Source organism: Mastigoproctus giganteus, chromosome 6 (genome assembly GCF_048544385.1).
Source record: "Mastigoproctus giganteus isolate SK-2022 chromosome 6, ASM4854438v1, whole genome shotgun sequence".
Taxonomy (NCBI): Eukaryota; Metazoa; Arthropoda; class Arachnida; order Uropygi; family Thelyphonidae; genus Mastigoproctus; species Mastigoproctus giganteus.
In genome coordinates, this window is record NC_143580.1 from 80257889 (window position 1) to 80276916 (window position 19028).

At 36.6% G+C, this 19028-nt stretch overlaps 1 protein-coding gene across 1 annotated transcript in view; it reads left to right on the forward strand.

The window, feature by feature from the left end:
* LOC150084430 (uncharacterized) overlaps window positions 1–19028 on the forward strand; it is a 256526-nt gene that overhangs the window by 215121 nt on the left and 22377 nt on the right. The window contains exon 6 of the mRNA XM_090376228.1: window positions 13969–14124. Coding sequence (XP_090232354.1) covers window positions 13969–14124 — 156 coding nt within the window. The remainder of the gene's footprint in view (window positions 1–13968; window positions 14125–19028) is intronic.

Consider the following 19028-nt stretch of genomic DNA (forward strand, 5'->3'; position numbering starts at 1 on the left):
GTTTCACTTTAAAATATTTCGCTGATTGTTATACCCTTAGACTGTATTTTATTTGCTGATCTGTACATTCCTTCTCTAATTTATTTTTGGAAGGAATTTTATCAAGTATTTGAATGCTTATTATTATTTTATTTGTCACCTCAACAAACATGCAATGTAACCTTTCTATTTTCACCGGAAATGTGTATTGTATTACTACTACTATTATTATTATTATCATTATCAATCGACCTACATGGAAATGAATTTTACAATGCGGTTTACTGCGAACTTCCCACTATCTTGTGCTGTCCGTACTGTAACTAACCCTGAACGATGAAAAGGATGGAGGCGGAGTGGTAAACTTATGTGTCGAAAATCGAGCGCTTCGCATCCACTGCATCCTCTTTTTGCACGGACATTAATAAATTAAATCTTTAACTGTAGTATTACAATTAAGGGATTAATTTAGTCAGGTCCTGTGATGGTATTAAAGTATAATTAATTGAAGGTATGTCTCTATCTCTCTCAATCTTTCTGTTTATTTTCTGGCTACAAAAAAACAGCATATATTATTTCAAATAGGTGGGTGACTATCTGTCTCGAAAACAGTCGCTATTCTGCATTTAAGTTGGGTATAACAATCCAAAAACAAATCATCATTTTACTACATGGGTATATCCTGATACCTGGATGTTAAATATAGGATTAAAAATGTATTTCGCATTCGCATTAAAAGTATTTATTTCAAATAGATAAATAGTTAAAATTTCTGTAAGGAAACGTTAACTATTAATTTAATGCCGAGAAATAAATGCAAAACAAGAATACTGAAGTGTGGTAAAGCATCATTCTACCTAAAGGTCATTTCCTCACATATTTTGGAAATTCGTGACTTTAGTGAAAAACAAATTTTTGAAGCATAGTGAGGTATCTTCCTTAATTTACCGCATCTTGTAAAATGAAGGAGCCGAAAGTTCTGTCAAATACAGGTCATAGAGTTCAAGGTTTCAGGTGTGAGAATTAATGTTGGAGAGCGCAAGGAGGAGTTCTATCCTCGATTTCAGAGATTCCTCCTTTGTTGGAATTTGAGTCCCTTTTCACCTGCACCCCCGGGCTGTACTTATGAATAGACTTATGAGGCGCTAGCCTCGGGCCTCGCTATAGAGGGGGGGGGGCTCTGTTATCTCAAAATTTTAAAGCGATTTCTTTTTTTAACATCCTAGTCTAAATTAGGGCCCACTTGTATCTACCATGTAAACAGAGACAGGTGAAATTTACCGAAAGTGTGGATCACTCATTTCTGCGAAAGAACAGATTAATTTCCAGAATAAAGGAAAATCACTCTCTCCTAATTCTCTAATAGAGTGTAACAGTAGAACACAGGTTGACCACGACGTATTATCCGCGTCGGGATTATGCCCTAATCTTTTCCACTGGCTATGAACACAAGAAAGCAGTTGACCAACGCGACTTCTCGGTACAGGACACGGTAAATTGTGGAATTTACCGTGTCCTGTACCGAGACACGGTAAATTCCACAATAAGGACACGGTAAATTGTGGAATGTTCTTAATTCGTGCATTTTACAGCAGCAGCTCTATTGCCTAAAGGCCAGGGGCGAACAATGCGCGACTCAGGGTTTAGTTCAGTACTGTTTACTGTTCTTTTCGCAGTATTACAACTTTTGAGTTTAAACAGATCGGTAAAAATAATTGTCTTTTTTCTGATTATATTTATATATGCAAGTTTTTTTTTTTTTTTTGGACTCTAATATCTTTAAAGAGAGTCCCACAAGAGCTTAGCGCCTCGGGCTCCCAGAATTATAAGTACAGTCCTGTGCACCCCCACCAAGTGTGTGTGTGTGTGTGTGTGTGTGTGTGTGTTGTGTCGAGGGTGGCCCCTGAACTTTCGCCCATCTCCACCTTGCTCTCCTGTTTTGATATTTTCTGTATGTGGACCTGACAATAAAGTTAAGAAATCCGAAATTGTTATTAGAATAAGTGCTGATCGGGCTATCCCGGGTAGGTAAAGTGCCTGCCTGGCAACCCAAAGGTCGCGGATTCGATTCCCGTCTCGGGCTGGATATCACGATGGTGCCGAACAAACCGGTTGGTTGGATATCCCGGCCACGATACACGAAGGAAGCAAGAAAAAACTGGTTCCTTCGTGTATTGATCACATCATACGAAATAAATAAATAAATTAGAATAAGTAAGTTAAAAGAAAAAACAAAAAACGAAGAGTTTAGATTATAGGTTTGGATAGGAAAGATTTTTACTTTCTGTGTGAAGATAGGTTTGTGTGAGTGAGGGTGTTGTTATGTCAGGTCACTTTGCCAAAAGGGGGCATTGTGGACACCCCCAGTGCTCGTCCCTGGTACGTGGAGTCGGACCTGTTGTGCTATCTGCACTAATTTGCGCACCCACCAGAGGCAGTGCTATATTGGTGGGTGTGGACGTAGTAAATTAAATAAAAAAAAATAATAAAAAAAAGTCTTTTGGTGAAAGCACCTCCGCTTCCTCTGTTCTCACCGCTGTCTGCTTCTGTTCATTGTTGGCTTTGTCTGTCTCGTATTTCTTGCCTATTGGTGAAGGCCTCCGTTGAAAACTGCTGAAGGGCCTCGAAGTTTCCTGGTCCTTCAACCAGTAGATGTACATTGCTGTTTTCCAGTTCTGGTATTTTTGCTATCAAGGTATGTCTTTCTTCCGCGTAGTGAGGGTACTGGAATAGGACGTGCCCCGATCATGGTCTCATATCAAACCCACCGTGGAGCCGTAACTAGTTATTTCCTGGCAAAATAAAAATTTTGCGCCCCGCAACTCGCCGTATAAATAAACATATAAATTAACAACGAGCACCAGAGACTTCTTAAAATATGAAATACTAATATTAATTTTATATCCTACTTTTTTTTATGAGGTAAGTTCTTCGTTTGCTCCGCCCTTATTATGATCCTTCCCGTCACTTTAGGAGAGCTTTGGCTCTTCCCCCTTGTTTCCTATGGTTCGTGCAATTCTTAGTAATGGCTGTGTGTACTTATTAACCAAGCCTAGTTCAAAAATTAAGCTCGAATTTAACTTGAATTTATCTCGAATTTTTCAAAATTCTTTATATACTTGCAACACGAATAGTTACTATACAACTCGATGTTATAAAACAAGCAATATTTGTTCCGATTTTTCTCAGGGTCTGGAGGAAGGAGGATCGATCACTCCCATCTAGATCTTCCGCTGCTTTGGGATTATATCCAAAAGCAGTGGAGGAATACAGTATATAAAAAAATTATTAGATACTTATTGCATTCGGTGTGGTAAATATGGCCACATATGAGTTGTGAGCTGGGTAGAGCTCGCGGCGATGCTGATATATTTTTTATGAAGATAGTGTGTTTAGTAAAATTATTTCTCATTATTTGAATAAAAAATTTATTACTTCAGTGACTTCTCAAAAATCAATGAAGTTAGAGGTTCAGTGGTGTGGTGCCATCTGGTGCTGTGAATATGCCTCATTCACATTTTTATTTACTCTTGTGCCCACTGATATTTCTGGCCTGAGTCAACTCTTCAAAAGTGCTTTCCCCCCCCCTCTTTCTTTTGTCTTCCATCAGTATAGGTTTCCCCACTTGTCACTCGCCCTCGTGGTTAGCACAGTTGGTATAATCAGAGTTGAATCCAGAGGATTTGCAGATTATTCTCCCCCCCCCCTCTCTGGGGGAGAATAATCTGTATATTTATGAATGTTATAATAAGAGAATACGAGAAAACAAAATAGTAAACAAAAGGAAATATTTATTATTTAATATCTAAATGCTAATAGTCAGTTCACAAAAACCACATTACTGACAATAATCGGTTTAATCATATAAAAATAACCGATCAAAATTTGCAAAAAAACAAAAATTATACAAATTATAATCAAACATGCAAGTACTGTATTATAAATAATCTTATTCTTCTTTGCTTTTTCTTTGCATGTGTATCAGTAGCTTCATTTTTTAATTTTTTCAATAACTCATTCGGGCTCTCTAAAATCTAAGCTACCTTGCAATACCGATGGATATATAATAAAAAGGTTATAAAATGTATTGTTTACAGGCTGCGACCAAACCGTTTGTTTGCAGTATACAAAGGTAGAATTAGTACAAGTAGACTCTTGCTGTGAAAAAAAAAAAACAAATATTGTATAGGGAATGTGAAAACCATAAATTGAAATTGCCCAACGATTAAATTAGTGGCTGCAGTAGACTCCCCTGAAAGCCACAGGACACTTTATACACTGGTGTGCAAAACTTAAAGACCAACACTATTTCTAAAGGTTACAACCACAAAATCTTTACTTAAGGTACTCTTTACTGATGAGAGCAGATTCAGGCTCAGCAGCGATTCTGGACGTCAGCTAATCTGGCGAGAGGTTGGCACACGGTATCACCCCGCAAATATCACTGAAAGGGATCGATATGGTCGTCCAGATATTCTCGTCTGGGGAGGCGTTATCTTGGATGGACGTACACAACTCAAGATACTGGAAGGCGGTACTGTGCACGCTACTGTAAAAAATATACTGAGGTAATCCTTTCTCATGTGCATCTGTTCCGAGGTGCCACTGGCCCCGAGTTCGTGTTTATGGATGATATCGCCACACCCCATCGCACTGCAGCTGTTGATATGCTTTTGAAAAGTGGGGACATTGTTCGTATGGACTGGCCTGCCCGTTTCGGTGATCTAAATCCCATCGAACACATATGGGACGCTCTGGGAAGACGCCTAGTGGCACGTCCACACCCACCAGAAAATGTTCACCAGCTGAAGATGGCGCTGACACAGGAATGGACGATGTTACCGCAAGAACTTATCAACAACATTGTTCTAAGTATAAACAGGCGGTGCAAAGCCTGCATCGACATTAGGGGTAGCCATATCTCCTACCGAGGAACACCTTTTCCCTTTGTTCCATCTTTGACAGTGATGCATCTATATCATGGCATCCAGTGCTATGTTGCTTTTTGAATCAAGTCCCTCTGTACCGTTTTGTTTCCTTTGTTGTGTCGGTGTTGTTTCCTTCATCATTTCTATACCTCACGAGGTTCCTTTGATATGCTTTTCCCATATCCAGGCCACTCCTGTAAAAACCGGACTGGTCCTTAAATTTTGCACACCAGTGTAATTACAATAGCATCAATCAGGAACCAATTCAGGTGAACCTATTCGGGGCTTGCGACCTTGTTTGCGATATACAAACAAAGAATTACTCGCAAGTAGACAGTTTGTGTGAAACACTATCAAGAGATGGTTCGTATGAAAATAATGGGAACCCGAAAACCATAAAACGAAAACGCGTACACGTGAAATAGTGGCTTTTAGTTACAATTTGTGCAGCCAGCAATATTGCCCATTTAATTATTTTTAAAATTTCGTATCTTTTGAATTTTAGTGATTTATTTTCGCCCTGTACCACCTAACAAGTACCACACTTAGTTGATGTGATTTTTCGTATTGTGTTTATTTGACATAAATTTATTGAATTCGTGTTTTATAAAATAAAAATTACTATTTTTCACCGGGGGGGGATTTTATTCCACCGGGGTTTCACCCCCCTGGATTCAGCACTGCAGTACAGTATAATCATCGTCCTCCCCACACCGGGTGGAAAAGACCTGAGGTCAAATCCTGTCAATGACGTGAGAAATTTTTATGGGTCTTTTTCACAATGGCCTAATTAGTCTGTTTCAGGTGGGGTTTTATTTCGGAAAACAGCAAATCGACCATGCGCAATTTACAGACATAGTATATAAAGCGCAATATGACTTAAGTTGCTGTGGGCCTTAAAAAAAAAAAAAAAAAAAAAAAAAAAGCTTGTCACTCGTTTGGACAGGTCTAGGTTTGGATCCATCATATTCTTAAAATCATTTTCAATAGTAGCAGTAGTTAACTGATCTCAGATGGAGAGTTTGGATTTTTCCCCTTTTCCGTTAGTTCTTCGGCGTTTTTGCAGCCTGCACAACATGCACTCAACAGATATAACACACGGATGCAATATAGCCGAAGACGCTGATGTTCTCTAAACTAATAACAATAATAATGTTAACCTTGCACCCGAAAAAGATGCCTCTGGCTCCACACCTTCGTCCCCGTGTGTCGTCTGCTATTTGATGTGCCTGTTGTCAGGACCTGATTTATACATGCTGATATCCTAAGCCAAAGCATGAAGAGGCTCCAAAACAAAGGCCTGACGTAGCCCAATGGTCAGGAGCGAGAGTGCATAGCACGCGTTCCTTGAGTGGACCGGGGTTCAAGCCCGTGACTACTGAATACGATAAATATTTGTATTGATGATTTATTGTAAACTCTACTGACTTGGTTGTCGTGCCGGAGTATAAACAGACAATTTATTTATTTATATACGATTATACATTTTTATCTTCACAAAAGGAAACGTAGAGAGATGCCCAAGCCACCTCCTTTTTGGCTTATGCCTGCCCGTTGTAACTCAGTCAGAAATTTATTTTCCAAGAAAACCTCTCTGTTGGCTCTCATAAGATGAGGCCATTCACTACGGTACTGTATTTTGATAATAAATACGAATAATAATAAATATTCTGTTTGATCAACACTCGGTCAGAGGAGTTCACAAGAAACAGAAGTGTATTTAGTAGCCACGCAGGCTTGAACCACGGTCACTCAAAGCAAGTGTACTTAGGTTCAAAATTTTTTTTAATCTATTTTCACCATTGAACAGTTTGCTGTACATATTACTGATAATGCTTTAGAGATTAAATGCTGTTTTGGTATTTCCATCAGGTCAGCGGGATAACCGCAGAAAATCAGACCCACAACAAAAATAAATGTCAGCCTCCCATCTCTTCCAGGAGGCCGAACACCCAATGAAAATGAAAGGATAATAGAAAAATGCCTCGCTATGGGAATATTCGAGACACGAAGTTTGGCTATAACGAACATTGGATTTATTGCCATTATTTTATACAGAAACTGAGTTTCTGTACTTCGAATTTTTTTACAATTATTCTCTTGTACATATACTCATTCTTTTAATATGAATTGCAAATTTTAAAAAGACCAATTGTATTTAATTTCCGTATAGATATGAGGTTTTCTTTCGATTTATTTTTAAATTTAGTCGAGAATAAATAAATCGATTTATTCTGTAAACGTTGCTTATGTAGGGAACGGGTTCACATGTGGGTTTTATAAAAATTAGGATTAATCTAGTGATACAATGGATATACTGTATAATTATTCCTGGCCAGTACAATATAATAATTTCACCAGTTTGTCGCTCCTTATCTGGATTTGGAATCCCATTATCGACTGGAGGAGTTTCTAAAGACATTTTCAGAAAATATTATTTGGCTGAAGCAGACGGATTTTCTCCCCCCCTCCCCCGTGATATATTCCCTATTTTTCGACTTTGAACGCGCTCGGAGACTTTTCCGATCGATAACTCCCCCAACCACCCCTTCTCCTTATGGGAGATCAGCGGCGGTCAGAGACAGAGGCCGCCCCCTTTCCCATGATAAAAATAGTCTTTTCTTTCTTTTTTTTTTTTTTTTTATTGCTACGTGATGATTAAAGCTCAGTGGTTGCCGGAACGCTGCTTTATTCCATCCCCCCCTTTAAAAATTATAATCCTGCACTGAGCCGGAAAAAAACAGAACTGATATGCTTTTCTCCTCCATTTGATGAATTCTAGTTACAGCGAGCGACGAAAAAAAAAAAAAAAAAAAAAATCGAAGTTTCTGCAACAAACCATCCCCTGTGACGGTATAGCGGTTTCGCCACTTGTCAGTCGGTTGGAGAGGTTTTATCCGAGTTACATCGATGAAAATAGAATAATTTATAATGGCCTCTTCAATCTAGGCTGTAATTAGCGGATCTCAAGTGAAGGTTGTAGGGTGTCCCCCCCCGCCTTGAGCTGTTCCGAGTTTTTCGCCCTGCATAACATGTAAAGTATTTAAATATAAATTATGTAAATGCCAACGGATTTCTTTTTTGTTTATTTGATTAATTAACAGGTCTGGCAGTTATTACATTGTTAGCAGCCGACCGGGCTAGCCGAGTGGGTAAAGTACCTGCCCGGCAACCCAAAGGTCGCGGGTTAGATTCCCGCCTCGGGCTTGGATCAAAGTACTGCAAAAACCTTGGGAGGTGCAATATGGCCACAAAAGCCGAATGCGCCAACAACTACCAAATCAAAAAAAAAAAAAAAAAATCATTGTTAGCAACCAACTTCAGCAAACTGGTGTGAACTGGCCTAATGACACTCCTAATTTTATGTTTGTTTTTCCCGCTGTGGCAGGTATAAAAAAATTAAAATTTGTTTTGTAATAAGACTTCTTGCTAAAAGCGATCTCAGGTTTTCACACGACTCATCCCCCCCTAAAGAGAATGAGCTGTGTGTTCGTCTATTCCCACAAGAAGACCCTCCCTTTCCTGATAAGCCCTCGGTCTCATGTTCCATGAAAGGTTTTAAGAAAGATTTATTTCAGATTTGCTTGACACCAAGAGGACTTAAATCTCTTTCTTTTCAAAGTTGCTGTAAATAATCTGCACGTGGGCCTTTGAACAAATGCTTTGCCGACTACCGAAAGCAGTCGGGGTGCTTTTTGCGCTCATCAACTGTAAATGGGTCTTCAAATGGAAAGAGCCGCACCCACTTCACACATTCTTGTGGGAATGCTGTCTAAACTGCAGCTGTGGATTTGGTCGTCTGTGGAAGCATTAAAGCCCAATCAGAAAAGCTGAAAAGAATTTATTTTTAGAATATATAAAACTAGAATACCCATGGCGAATATTTCGCCAAAACTCTTTCAGAGAAGAAGTAAAAATTAATTTCGAAGTAATTAATAAAATCCTCTCCTTCTGCTCCTTTCGCTGCTAGCTAAGGTGTCAGTGGGACAGACTCGGGTAATAAAATATATTTAAAAAATGACTAAAAATGCAATTTGATAATTTTTTACAGGTATGACTATATCGCCTTTAAAAAATTACAATTATTGCATAGATATTAAAAAATTACAATTGCACTCGTGGTGAATATTAGGCCAAACTGTGACAACTGTTGCTCAACAGTTCCCTTATAGAACTGTACAAAAATAATGGATGTTTTGAAAATCGGTCGAAAAATTTCACTGCTAAATAGAAAACCTATTGCAAAAGGAAATAGGATAAAAGCTTGTTTAGTAGTCTTTGAGTTATTCAAGTTCAAAGAGCGTTCCAAGAGCATTAAGAGCGTTAAAAGAGCTAATAAGAGCATTAAAGTGAAGAAAGATGAAAATGCAACAGGAAATGATGAAGTATTCAGAAATTTTAAAAATACTGAATGCTATTGCAAACTCCCAAAAGACCTGATGAATTGTATAATGGTAAAAGAAAAATGTTGTTTGATTTGCAATGCGTTCGTGGCTAGACTCAAAAAAGGAAATTTAGAAAGGCACTTCAACGCGCTCCATGTTGGGTCCCCTTACCGCTTTCAGTATTTATTAACGATATCAATATCTTTATGGTAAATACCAATCGGATTTTCCGCCTAATAGTGATCTTAGAAAAAATAAATTAAAAGAACTTAAATCCAGATTATTCGCGCAACAAAATTTCTTCATGACGCCTAATTTACAATCTAAAGCATCATTTAAAATGAGTGATCTCCTTGAAAAAAAATGCAAACTATTTTCTGATGGTCAATTCATCAAAGACGCATTTTTAGAAATAACAGATTCTCTTTTTGAAAAATTTAAGAACAAAAAATGAAATTAAAAGTGCTCTTCAAGATCTGCAATTATCTCGAAATACTGTGATGCGAAGCATCGCAAAAATGAGTGAAAATGTGAGTGAACAATTGCGTGCTCATATTGCTAGTGGTGTGTCCTTTTCTTTACAACTGGATGAATCTACAGATGTCAGTGATACAGCTCGATTTTATTCGAATAGTTTTCGATGATTCTGCCACTAGAGAAGAACTGCTGGGTATGGTTTCGTTAAAAGAAAGAACTAGAGGTCTTGATATATTTAACGCATTCAAAAATTTTATTGAAAAAATTAAATTACCGCTATTTAAGCTTATATCAATAACAACAGATGGAGTCAAAGCAATGACAGGGCATCTTAACGGATTCATCGCATTGTGCCAAAGGGATGGTGAATTCCCAGATTTTTTGAGTTACCACTGTGTCATCTACCAACAAGTGTTACCAACAAAAGATTAAATTCTAAGTGTTATGGACATAGCTTTAAAAATCGTGAATTCCATTAGGGGACAAATCTCTTCAAAGGAGACTTCAAAATGCAACTCGATGAAAATTAACCGGATCTGATATTACAAATGTGAGGTGGTTATTTGTGAGGTGGTTGAGTCGGAGTAAGTTTCTACAGACATTTCGAAATTTGCTGAATGAAATTTTAAAAAAATTGTTAATCAAAGGGGAGATCATTATCAGCAAGCAGCTACAGAGTGGTGATGTGGTCTGACTTTTTTTGGCAGATTTTACCAATAAATTAAGTGATCTGAATTTGGAATTACAAGTAAAAAATAAAAATGTGGGTGGCATGATTAGTAATATTTCGTTGGGCGGGCAGGTACCCAGGTATTTATTGATAATTGATATTTATATGCAGGTATTCTGCATGTAAATATCAATTTTTGGCAATGGCTAAGGATCTCAAAGAAAAAAAATTCTATCATTTTGCAAATATGCAAGTTAATTTGCAAAAATATCCTGTTTTTGAATTTAATAGTAAGAAATATATTTCTGAATTTAATAGTAAGAAATATGTTTCTGAAATTGAGGAAATTGTGCATAACTTTGACAGAATTGAAGACATTGTTCAATATATTTCTTATCCATTTAATGTCGACTTAGATACGAAACAAATTGAAGAAAAAAATCGCTGAGATTTTTTACATGGAGAAAATATTACTTTAAAATGAAATTATTACATTGGGAAATGATATCTTCCTAAAAGGCCAGATCATCAGAAAAAGACTCTTGGAATTATGTTTGCCGAGAAAAGTACCCAAATGTAAAAAAATGCAGTGAACTTTTAAATTTCTGTTTTGGTTCCACATATCTATGTGAATCAGCCTTTTGGTATTTGAAAAAAAAAAAAAAAAAGACGGAGAATCTTACGGACTTGCATACGGAAGGTTCTTTACGGTTCAACTTATCACAGTATATTCCCGATTTTGAAAGCTTAGCAGTTGACATGAAGACACAAACTTCGCATAAATTAAAAATTTAAATACGTATGAATTTAAAATAAGAATTCTGAATTTTATTTAAATTTAAAGACAACGTTTTTCAATATATGTTGATTAACTTTTTTAACCATGTGCAATGAAATTCTTGAGATGGTAGATTGCGGCACATTTTGAAGAAAAAAAGTAGATCGCGTCACAAATTAAGTTGGCCACCTGTTATATAGCATCAGCCAAAAAACCATGATCCACTCACTCCAAATGTTTGTCTAGTTCTGCCTTGAACATATTTAAGCTATCAACTTCTACAACAACAGATGGAAGTTTGTTCCAACAATCAACCACCCGCTGACTAAAGGCAAACTTCCGCAAACTTCCTTACAACTGTCTTTCCTCAATTTGAATTTATCCCCTCTCAGGCAATTATTCTGAGCAAGAGGAAGAATCCCATCAGCATTGAGCATGCTGAAACCATTCAAGGCTTTATACACCTCAATCAGATCACTTCGCAGGTGTCTAGTCTCTAGACACTGTGATTTGCAAGACTTAAGCCTTTCTTCGTAAGAGCAACACTTTGTTCCATTCACTAATCTTGTTGCCCTTCTCTGTACCTGTTCGAGCAGCTCTACATCTTTCTTAAAATTAGGCCTCCAGACCTGATAGATGTTCTGATATACTTCATAGATTATGAAAAGCCTTCGACAGTCAACAATGAGAAAATGATAGTGTCTACAAGATATAGTGAGTAGGCAAATTTGCCTCACTTGAACAAACGGTAACCAGTGATGGAAGAAACGAAGAGGAAATAAACAGAAGAATTGCTATGGTGATACAGGCATCAATATGGAAAAAATGTAAACATCCCGAGACCTGGATATCAAAACAAGGCTTAGTATTAATAAATGCTTTGTGTGGTCCGTGTTCTCATATGGTTCAGAAACATGGACACTAAGCAAAAAGATTGAAAATAAAATCAGTGCTATTGAAATGTGGACATATAGAGAATGATGAAGATATCATGGAAAACGAAACTAAGGAACGAAGATGTGCTGAAAATGGCAAACGCTAAACATACACTTCTAAACACATTGGAGCAAGGGAAAATAGCATATATCGGCAACCTGATTAGAAAAATGACATTCAGAAACTGCTAATGAAAGGAAAAATAGAAGGTAAAAGAGGAAGAAGAGGATGACCCAGACATTCATGAATAGGAAATTTAGAAGACTGGGGCCAGCTCAAATACAAAGAACTTGTAAGACTGGCTAAGAAGAGGGAGGGATGGAGATCCTTAACAGTCAACCTCCTGCTAGGTGGTGGTACATGATAGAATATTAGTGGGAAAACATCAGCCGAATGTCACATGCATGACTGTCTCTTATAATGCATACTTGATCACCATATGCAAGCGACGTGCTCATATGTGCACATCCGAGGCAGACGAGTTCATTGTTTGCCCTGGATCGTATTGTCCAAGAAATCCATCTTTCAGTCCTTCGATTGAAAGATGGATTGTGCGTATGTCAGAATCCAAGGACACTTTTGTTTTCTCCCGGCGAGTGATATTTCTTAACAATGTTCAGAACATTTTATTTGTTGTGGGATTTTTATGGATACGTGTATAAAACTGTTCCGAGAAATTTTGAGATTAAATCCTTAAATGTAAACGCCTTTCCACGGCATCAATAATAAATATTACTTTACTTCAGCGTGGCTGAGACAGGATGGGTCTCTTTAAACGTTACATATTTTGCACTGATCAAAAGCATCTTTTCTCCTTGCAGACTCGAACTTAATACCCACTAACGCTGTTCACACTCCTCCTTTTCGAGGGAAAATTTGCATAATATATTTCTCCTTTCAAATATCATAAATCCTTCTTACCCTCTCGAAAATTGTTCAGTGAGGACGATCATTACATAGTGGCTGCTTTCCTATTCATCAAAACCAGAATTTCCTGGGGACACAATTGTATTTTTGTTGAGGGGGCACGTGTTGTTTTCATGAAGCACTTTTTTAATGAAATATGAACAAACCATCCAACTAATCCAGGTAAAGCGTTTTTTATTTATTTTTATTATTTGTATTTTATTTCTGTGAGATTAAATGTATTGATATTAATATTAATTTATAGAATTATGTATATTCATAGCTAAATTTCAAGTCAGATCTGTTTATTTTCACTTGTTCTAGAATTTGGGGCGCATGAAATTTATGTATGAAAAATTTTAAGGGGCTCAAGGTATAAAAGTTTGGGAACCTCTGCTCTAAAACTATAGCCTATAGTTTCATGTGCCACCCACCAGGGCCGTTCAGAGGTACTTGGGGACCCGGATGCAAAAGGGGTTAAGGGGCTCGTTTATTTATGTTGACACAAAAAATGCTCCCTCGATTGGGGCCCTCGTAGATCGGGGCCAGCTCAAATACAAAGAACTTGCAAGAGTGGCTAAGAAGAGGGAGGGATGGAGATCCTTAACAGTCAACCGCCTGCTAGGTGGTGGTACATGATGGAATATTAGTGGGAAAACATCAGCCGAATGTCATATGCATGACTGTCTCTTATAATGCATACCTGATCACCATATGCAAGCGACCATATGCCGCTAATCTGTTGACAAAAAATATGTTTTGCTTTATTTTTTCTGCCAAATCTGCCATTTCGGTTGTTAATACGTATTTTTTTTTATGTATTTTATTAATTATATCTAATCAAATACTGCTAATCTTATTGCATTCATGTAATTCGTTCTGTCTTTTTTTTTTTTTTTTTCTCTTTAGTGTGGTTTGAACCAACAGATGTCAACAAAGCAGCCAAACCTTTCTTTTCTGAAGCCTGGAAAAGCTTGACTTACGCCTCTCCTAACATCAACGAATTAAGAGTAATGAGCAATGCCATCCAAGGAAAAGAAGTTGAAATACAAAGATGTTTTCCTGGTGAGGAACATTGTATTGTTTACAAGAACGTGTGCGCATGTCCATTTATGTATGCGCGTGCGCATACATAAATGGACATGTTTACAATCTGTTTATTCCAGTAAAGGAAACCACCCCGGGACGGCAAAGTGCCAGGAGGGTGCTAAGTACATATCAGGGTACGAGATACTACGTGTAGTGGGTTACATATACTGAACACGTAGTCTCGTCCCGAAATATTATATACAAATTTTATGTTTAATGTGTGCAGTATTTACACATTAATGATTCTGTACATACATTATACAAATCATATATTTACAATTCACTAATAATTCCATATATAACTTACATATTTACATAACTGTTAGAGAAGGTATATTTTTCCAGTCAACAGCTTACCAAAATATTATTGTTCTTAAAGCAGAAAGTTTCACTTTTATTCACAATTCTTTGGTACTTTGCAGCCGATTCATATTTCGGTAAGTCTACGAATTCTGGAAGATCTCTTTCCGGTATTGCTGCATCCTCACATAGTATGCACACAGCATGCACAACTCGCATACTGTGTTCATAATTTATATACAGTATATACAAGTCCATTCCGGTTATTTGGGACACATCGGGACTAGTGCATTTTGGCCCGATTAAGCGGCTGCCCCAATTATCCGAAGTTTCACATAAAAAGTTAAAAATACAATGTAACCCCCCCTTTTTTTTACAATTGGTTCACTGTACAATCAAATGACGTTACGACGAACTCAACATAGTAAAATACCGTTCACTTTACGATGTGCAGTAAACGCCCGTCATTGTGAATTGAATTTTAATTCTATTAAACAGCGATTCTAATTAGCGAAAATAGGAGGAATATTATCCACAGGCTATAAAAGCAAAGATATATTAAGCACAAATTTAACCTTTATTACATTACCAATTAAAAAATTAAATGATACGTGAAAATCTGAATAATTAATACGTACTGTAATATGTACATACAGACTAGTTGGGGGGTTAAAATTTAAAACAGTAAAAAGATAAGCAATCAATAACAAAGAACACGGCACACACAAATTACAAGTAACACAAGTAGCTCAAGTGAGGACGGAGTAACGAGTTAAAAAGCTTTAAAAATAGGAATGAAGAGAAGATCTGAAAATTAATTTTTTTATATGATTGAAGATTTCATGGAAGTGTAAACATATTTCGCCACAGTAACCCACAGAATTCCGGCTGTCGGTATTATCGCAAATTCAGTAAGATCGAGTTTACTGTCCGTTTATGATAGATTGCACTAACAGAAAAGCCCAATAAACAGGTGACTGCTAATTGTTTTTATTGTTTTATGGTTGTGACCTCCAGAATTTCGACCGAACCACGTGGTACCGTCGGAGACAATCGTAGGGTAATCGCCAGTGCTGTGGTCTCCTGCCCCGATTAAACAGCATTTGTGTGTTTTTTGTGTTTTTTTTTTTTTATGGGCGGCTCCTAGAACAGAAGTTCATCTCCGCCTCGTTGCTCTGTTCAGTTTTTATAGACTCTGTAAGGGTAAGGCCGGTGTGTGTCTTATAAAAATAAATAATATTTTTTTTTTTTTTTTCCAAACCGAATCCACACAGGAATATCCCAGATTGGATGAAGATAGATGAATAGGAAGGGGAGAGAGGGAAAAAGAAAAAAAAAAAAAAAAAGCTTTTCATCCCGCACGGGAGAAAGTGATAGGAAAGAAAAACTGTGTTTGTGAGCTTATGTGTATGTGTTCTGTAGCGTGATGTTGTGTTTTGGCCTATTGGCTACCTGGAAGGAGTGAGCACCTGGACGATTCCTCCAGGTACTCGTCCCTAGCAGAAGAAGGGCAAGGCCTCCCCTACTATCTGCACGCCCTCCTCCCTGGGGAAGAGTTCCCAGGGAAGAAAGAAAAACTTGTATAAGATGAAGAGAGGGAAGGAGTAAAGAGGAGAAGGACTGTTCCGGCCCAGGAAAGTCCCAGTCCAGGATGGATAGCTAGAACAACAACGCAAACAAATAAATAAATAAATAAATAAATAAATAATAATAATAAAAAAAAAAAAAAAATTAGTGTGAGAGAGGAGCTTTCCTGGTCTGGGGAGCCCCAGCCCAGGTCAGAACGCGAAAAAAAAAAAAAAAAAAAAAAGATTTAAATCCCACAACCTGGTCAAGGAAAGGAATAGAGCCAGGATGTCAGCAAGCAGAATGATGTTAAAGGGGAAAAAAATAACAAATAAATAAGAATGCTGTCCCAATTAAGCGAAGTAAACCCTGGCTATTTTCTCGATTGGTTTCTGTTTTTTAAGATTTGCCCCAAATAAACGGCTGCGCCGATTAACCGGTGGCCCAAATAACCGGAATCCACTGTAATTTAGGTACATCCAATTGTCTCAAAGTAACAATAGTTCTTTTTTTCTTATATTTTGCTATAAAGCGCTAATAAATTAAAAAAATTTCCCTTCACAACCTTCCAGTTCGTTTACATAAATTGGGTGTCCCCATCTGTTCCTTATTGTTTTGAAACAATTTGAAACAATAAAAAAAAAAAAAAAAGAGCAATATCAGTATCACAACGAAGATATAAAGTGGTGGATTATATAAAAATTAACTCTTCATTACTTCAGTTTATTATACTTACTGTTTCTGAAAATATCGCATTGCGTTTTACTATCGTTGATTTTATGTCAATAAATGCCCTTTCTTAAAAAGTTTCTTACTGTTTTGCTTTCTACAACAAAATTGCAGCCTGCACGGTTCGTAAAATATGCATTATATTTTAAATCATGGCCTAAAAAAGACAGTAATTGCTAACACCCACCAATCTCCGAATAATGTAGGTTTTCCATCTGCAGTTAACATTACATAAAAGCGATCCCCTCAAAGCACCATAATGGAAATGACTGCTGTATTAATTCTCAGTGTGAGAATTAATTCCAAATTCTCATTCCAAAAACTGAGAGTAGAGTTGATTTCTTTACAGTTATGTGTATTGGGTAGAATTGTGTGTAATATCTCATGAGATTGAGGCTAACACACAAAATGAAATAATTATTATACATTATACATTAAGAAATTATTATAGAAATTATTAGAAGAAATTAGAAGAAACAATGTTAACAATAAGGCCATTTATTAGTTATCATTTATTAGTAATCTCCTTATATACACACATAAGGAGATTACTAATAAATGATCAGTTTAAATTTCTAATCATTATTCACTTTTTCATATATTTTCTCTTAATGAACAATCATAATAGTGTTCTTAAAATTCGCCCCTGAAATGTTTTTATCAGTCATATCTTTTTGTACCATCAGTTGTGACTCTCCTAGTAGGTTTTTAATATTTAATTAACTTTTCAACACATTGGCAAAAATTTTCAAAAATATTTTCGCCTGTAGTTGTTCCGTGCATACTCTGTAAATCAGCTAAATCGTCAACTGGTACAAAATTATCATTAATTCCACGACGTACAAAGATAAGGAGTTGAGCTGTGTCCTTTACATCAGTACTGTTGTGTCCTTTACATCAGTACTGTCATCCACTGCCACACCAAAATACTGTATTTCATTTGCTTTATGGTTTCCAAAAGTTGTTGGAACAAATTCTTTCCAATATCTTCTTCTCTTCGCATACTTGTTTGTCGAGACAAACTAATATCGTCTAAAACTAATAAAGAAACTTCGTTTCTCCGGACAGATTCCTTCCACAACTTTTAACAAATTCACCATCACTGAAAGGTTTGCTTTCAAAAGCAAACAGATGTGCAACTTGATCACTGGCACTTACAGCAGATAAATTTCTTGACTGATACATTTTCAGTGTGTTTTGTTGTTGTCTTAATTCGTTTAGCAACTTTCAACACTTTTCTTTTCGTAACACTCCTTTATATTGATCATAAGATTTTGCTTGGAATCATAATGTTGTTTTAAATTATATTAAAACTGACAGTCTCCTTACACACCGAACACACTGCTTTTTCGTCTTACTCAATGAAGAAATGGTCTTCAGTCCACCTTTGATTAAAAACACGACACTCCAAATCGACTTTCCTCTTTCGGGACGTTTTTAAAGACGATTTTTTAATTTAGTACAAATTAATAATAATTCAATAAAATGACCAAGTAATATCAAAATACAGTAGTAGAATTTCACAACATGAAAATATTGATACATACATAACTGCATTTAGTGTACATACTCATATGACTGCACTTGATAGTTCACAGTTTATTGCGTAATAAACTTCGAAAACTGGTGTGACATGAACATTCGTAAAATTATCCAGTTGTAATTCTTTATTGCATGGAAAGTACTGTAATCCTGTAATGTGAATAGTGGGGAATGTTTACTGTTTCAATTGGATGGAAAGTCAATTATTTCATCTGGAAATAATGGCAACTGGTGTTTTATTCTGAGAGATCCTTGCGGTAAAATCAAACAGGAGGTTACCCTTTATATTGCCGAAGATAATTCCTTACAGTGCGGGAATATGAACTCTTTTATGTTTCTAACGTTCTAACAGATGTATTTGCCAATATTCCCAAAGGGGATAATCTCAAGACAGTGCAGTTTAGAAGACAGAGTGGAGCAGTAATGGCTTGCAATCTGGACAGTATTCATTATGGAGAAATAACCTCTTTCAAGTTATAGTAAAACCAAAAGATAGAGAGAGGGAGAGAGAGTAAATCTATTTTTCAATAGGGTATATCTTTTTATTGCAGCTCAGAATAGGAAATGCAGACTTCGAACAGCATATGACACTGGATGGTGAACTTTTTCGGCTTGTACTGAAAAAAAATTTCTCCCTTTGCACTCCAAGGAGATATTGAAATATTTTGTAACAATCCAAATAATAACAATATTTTGTAACAATACAAATAATAACAATATTTTGTAACAATATAAATAATAAC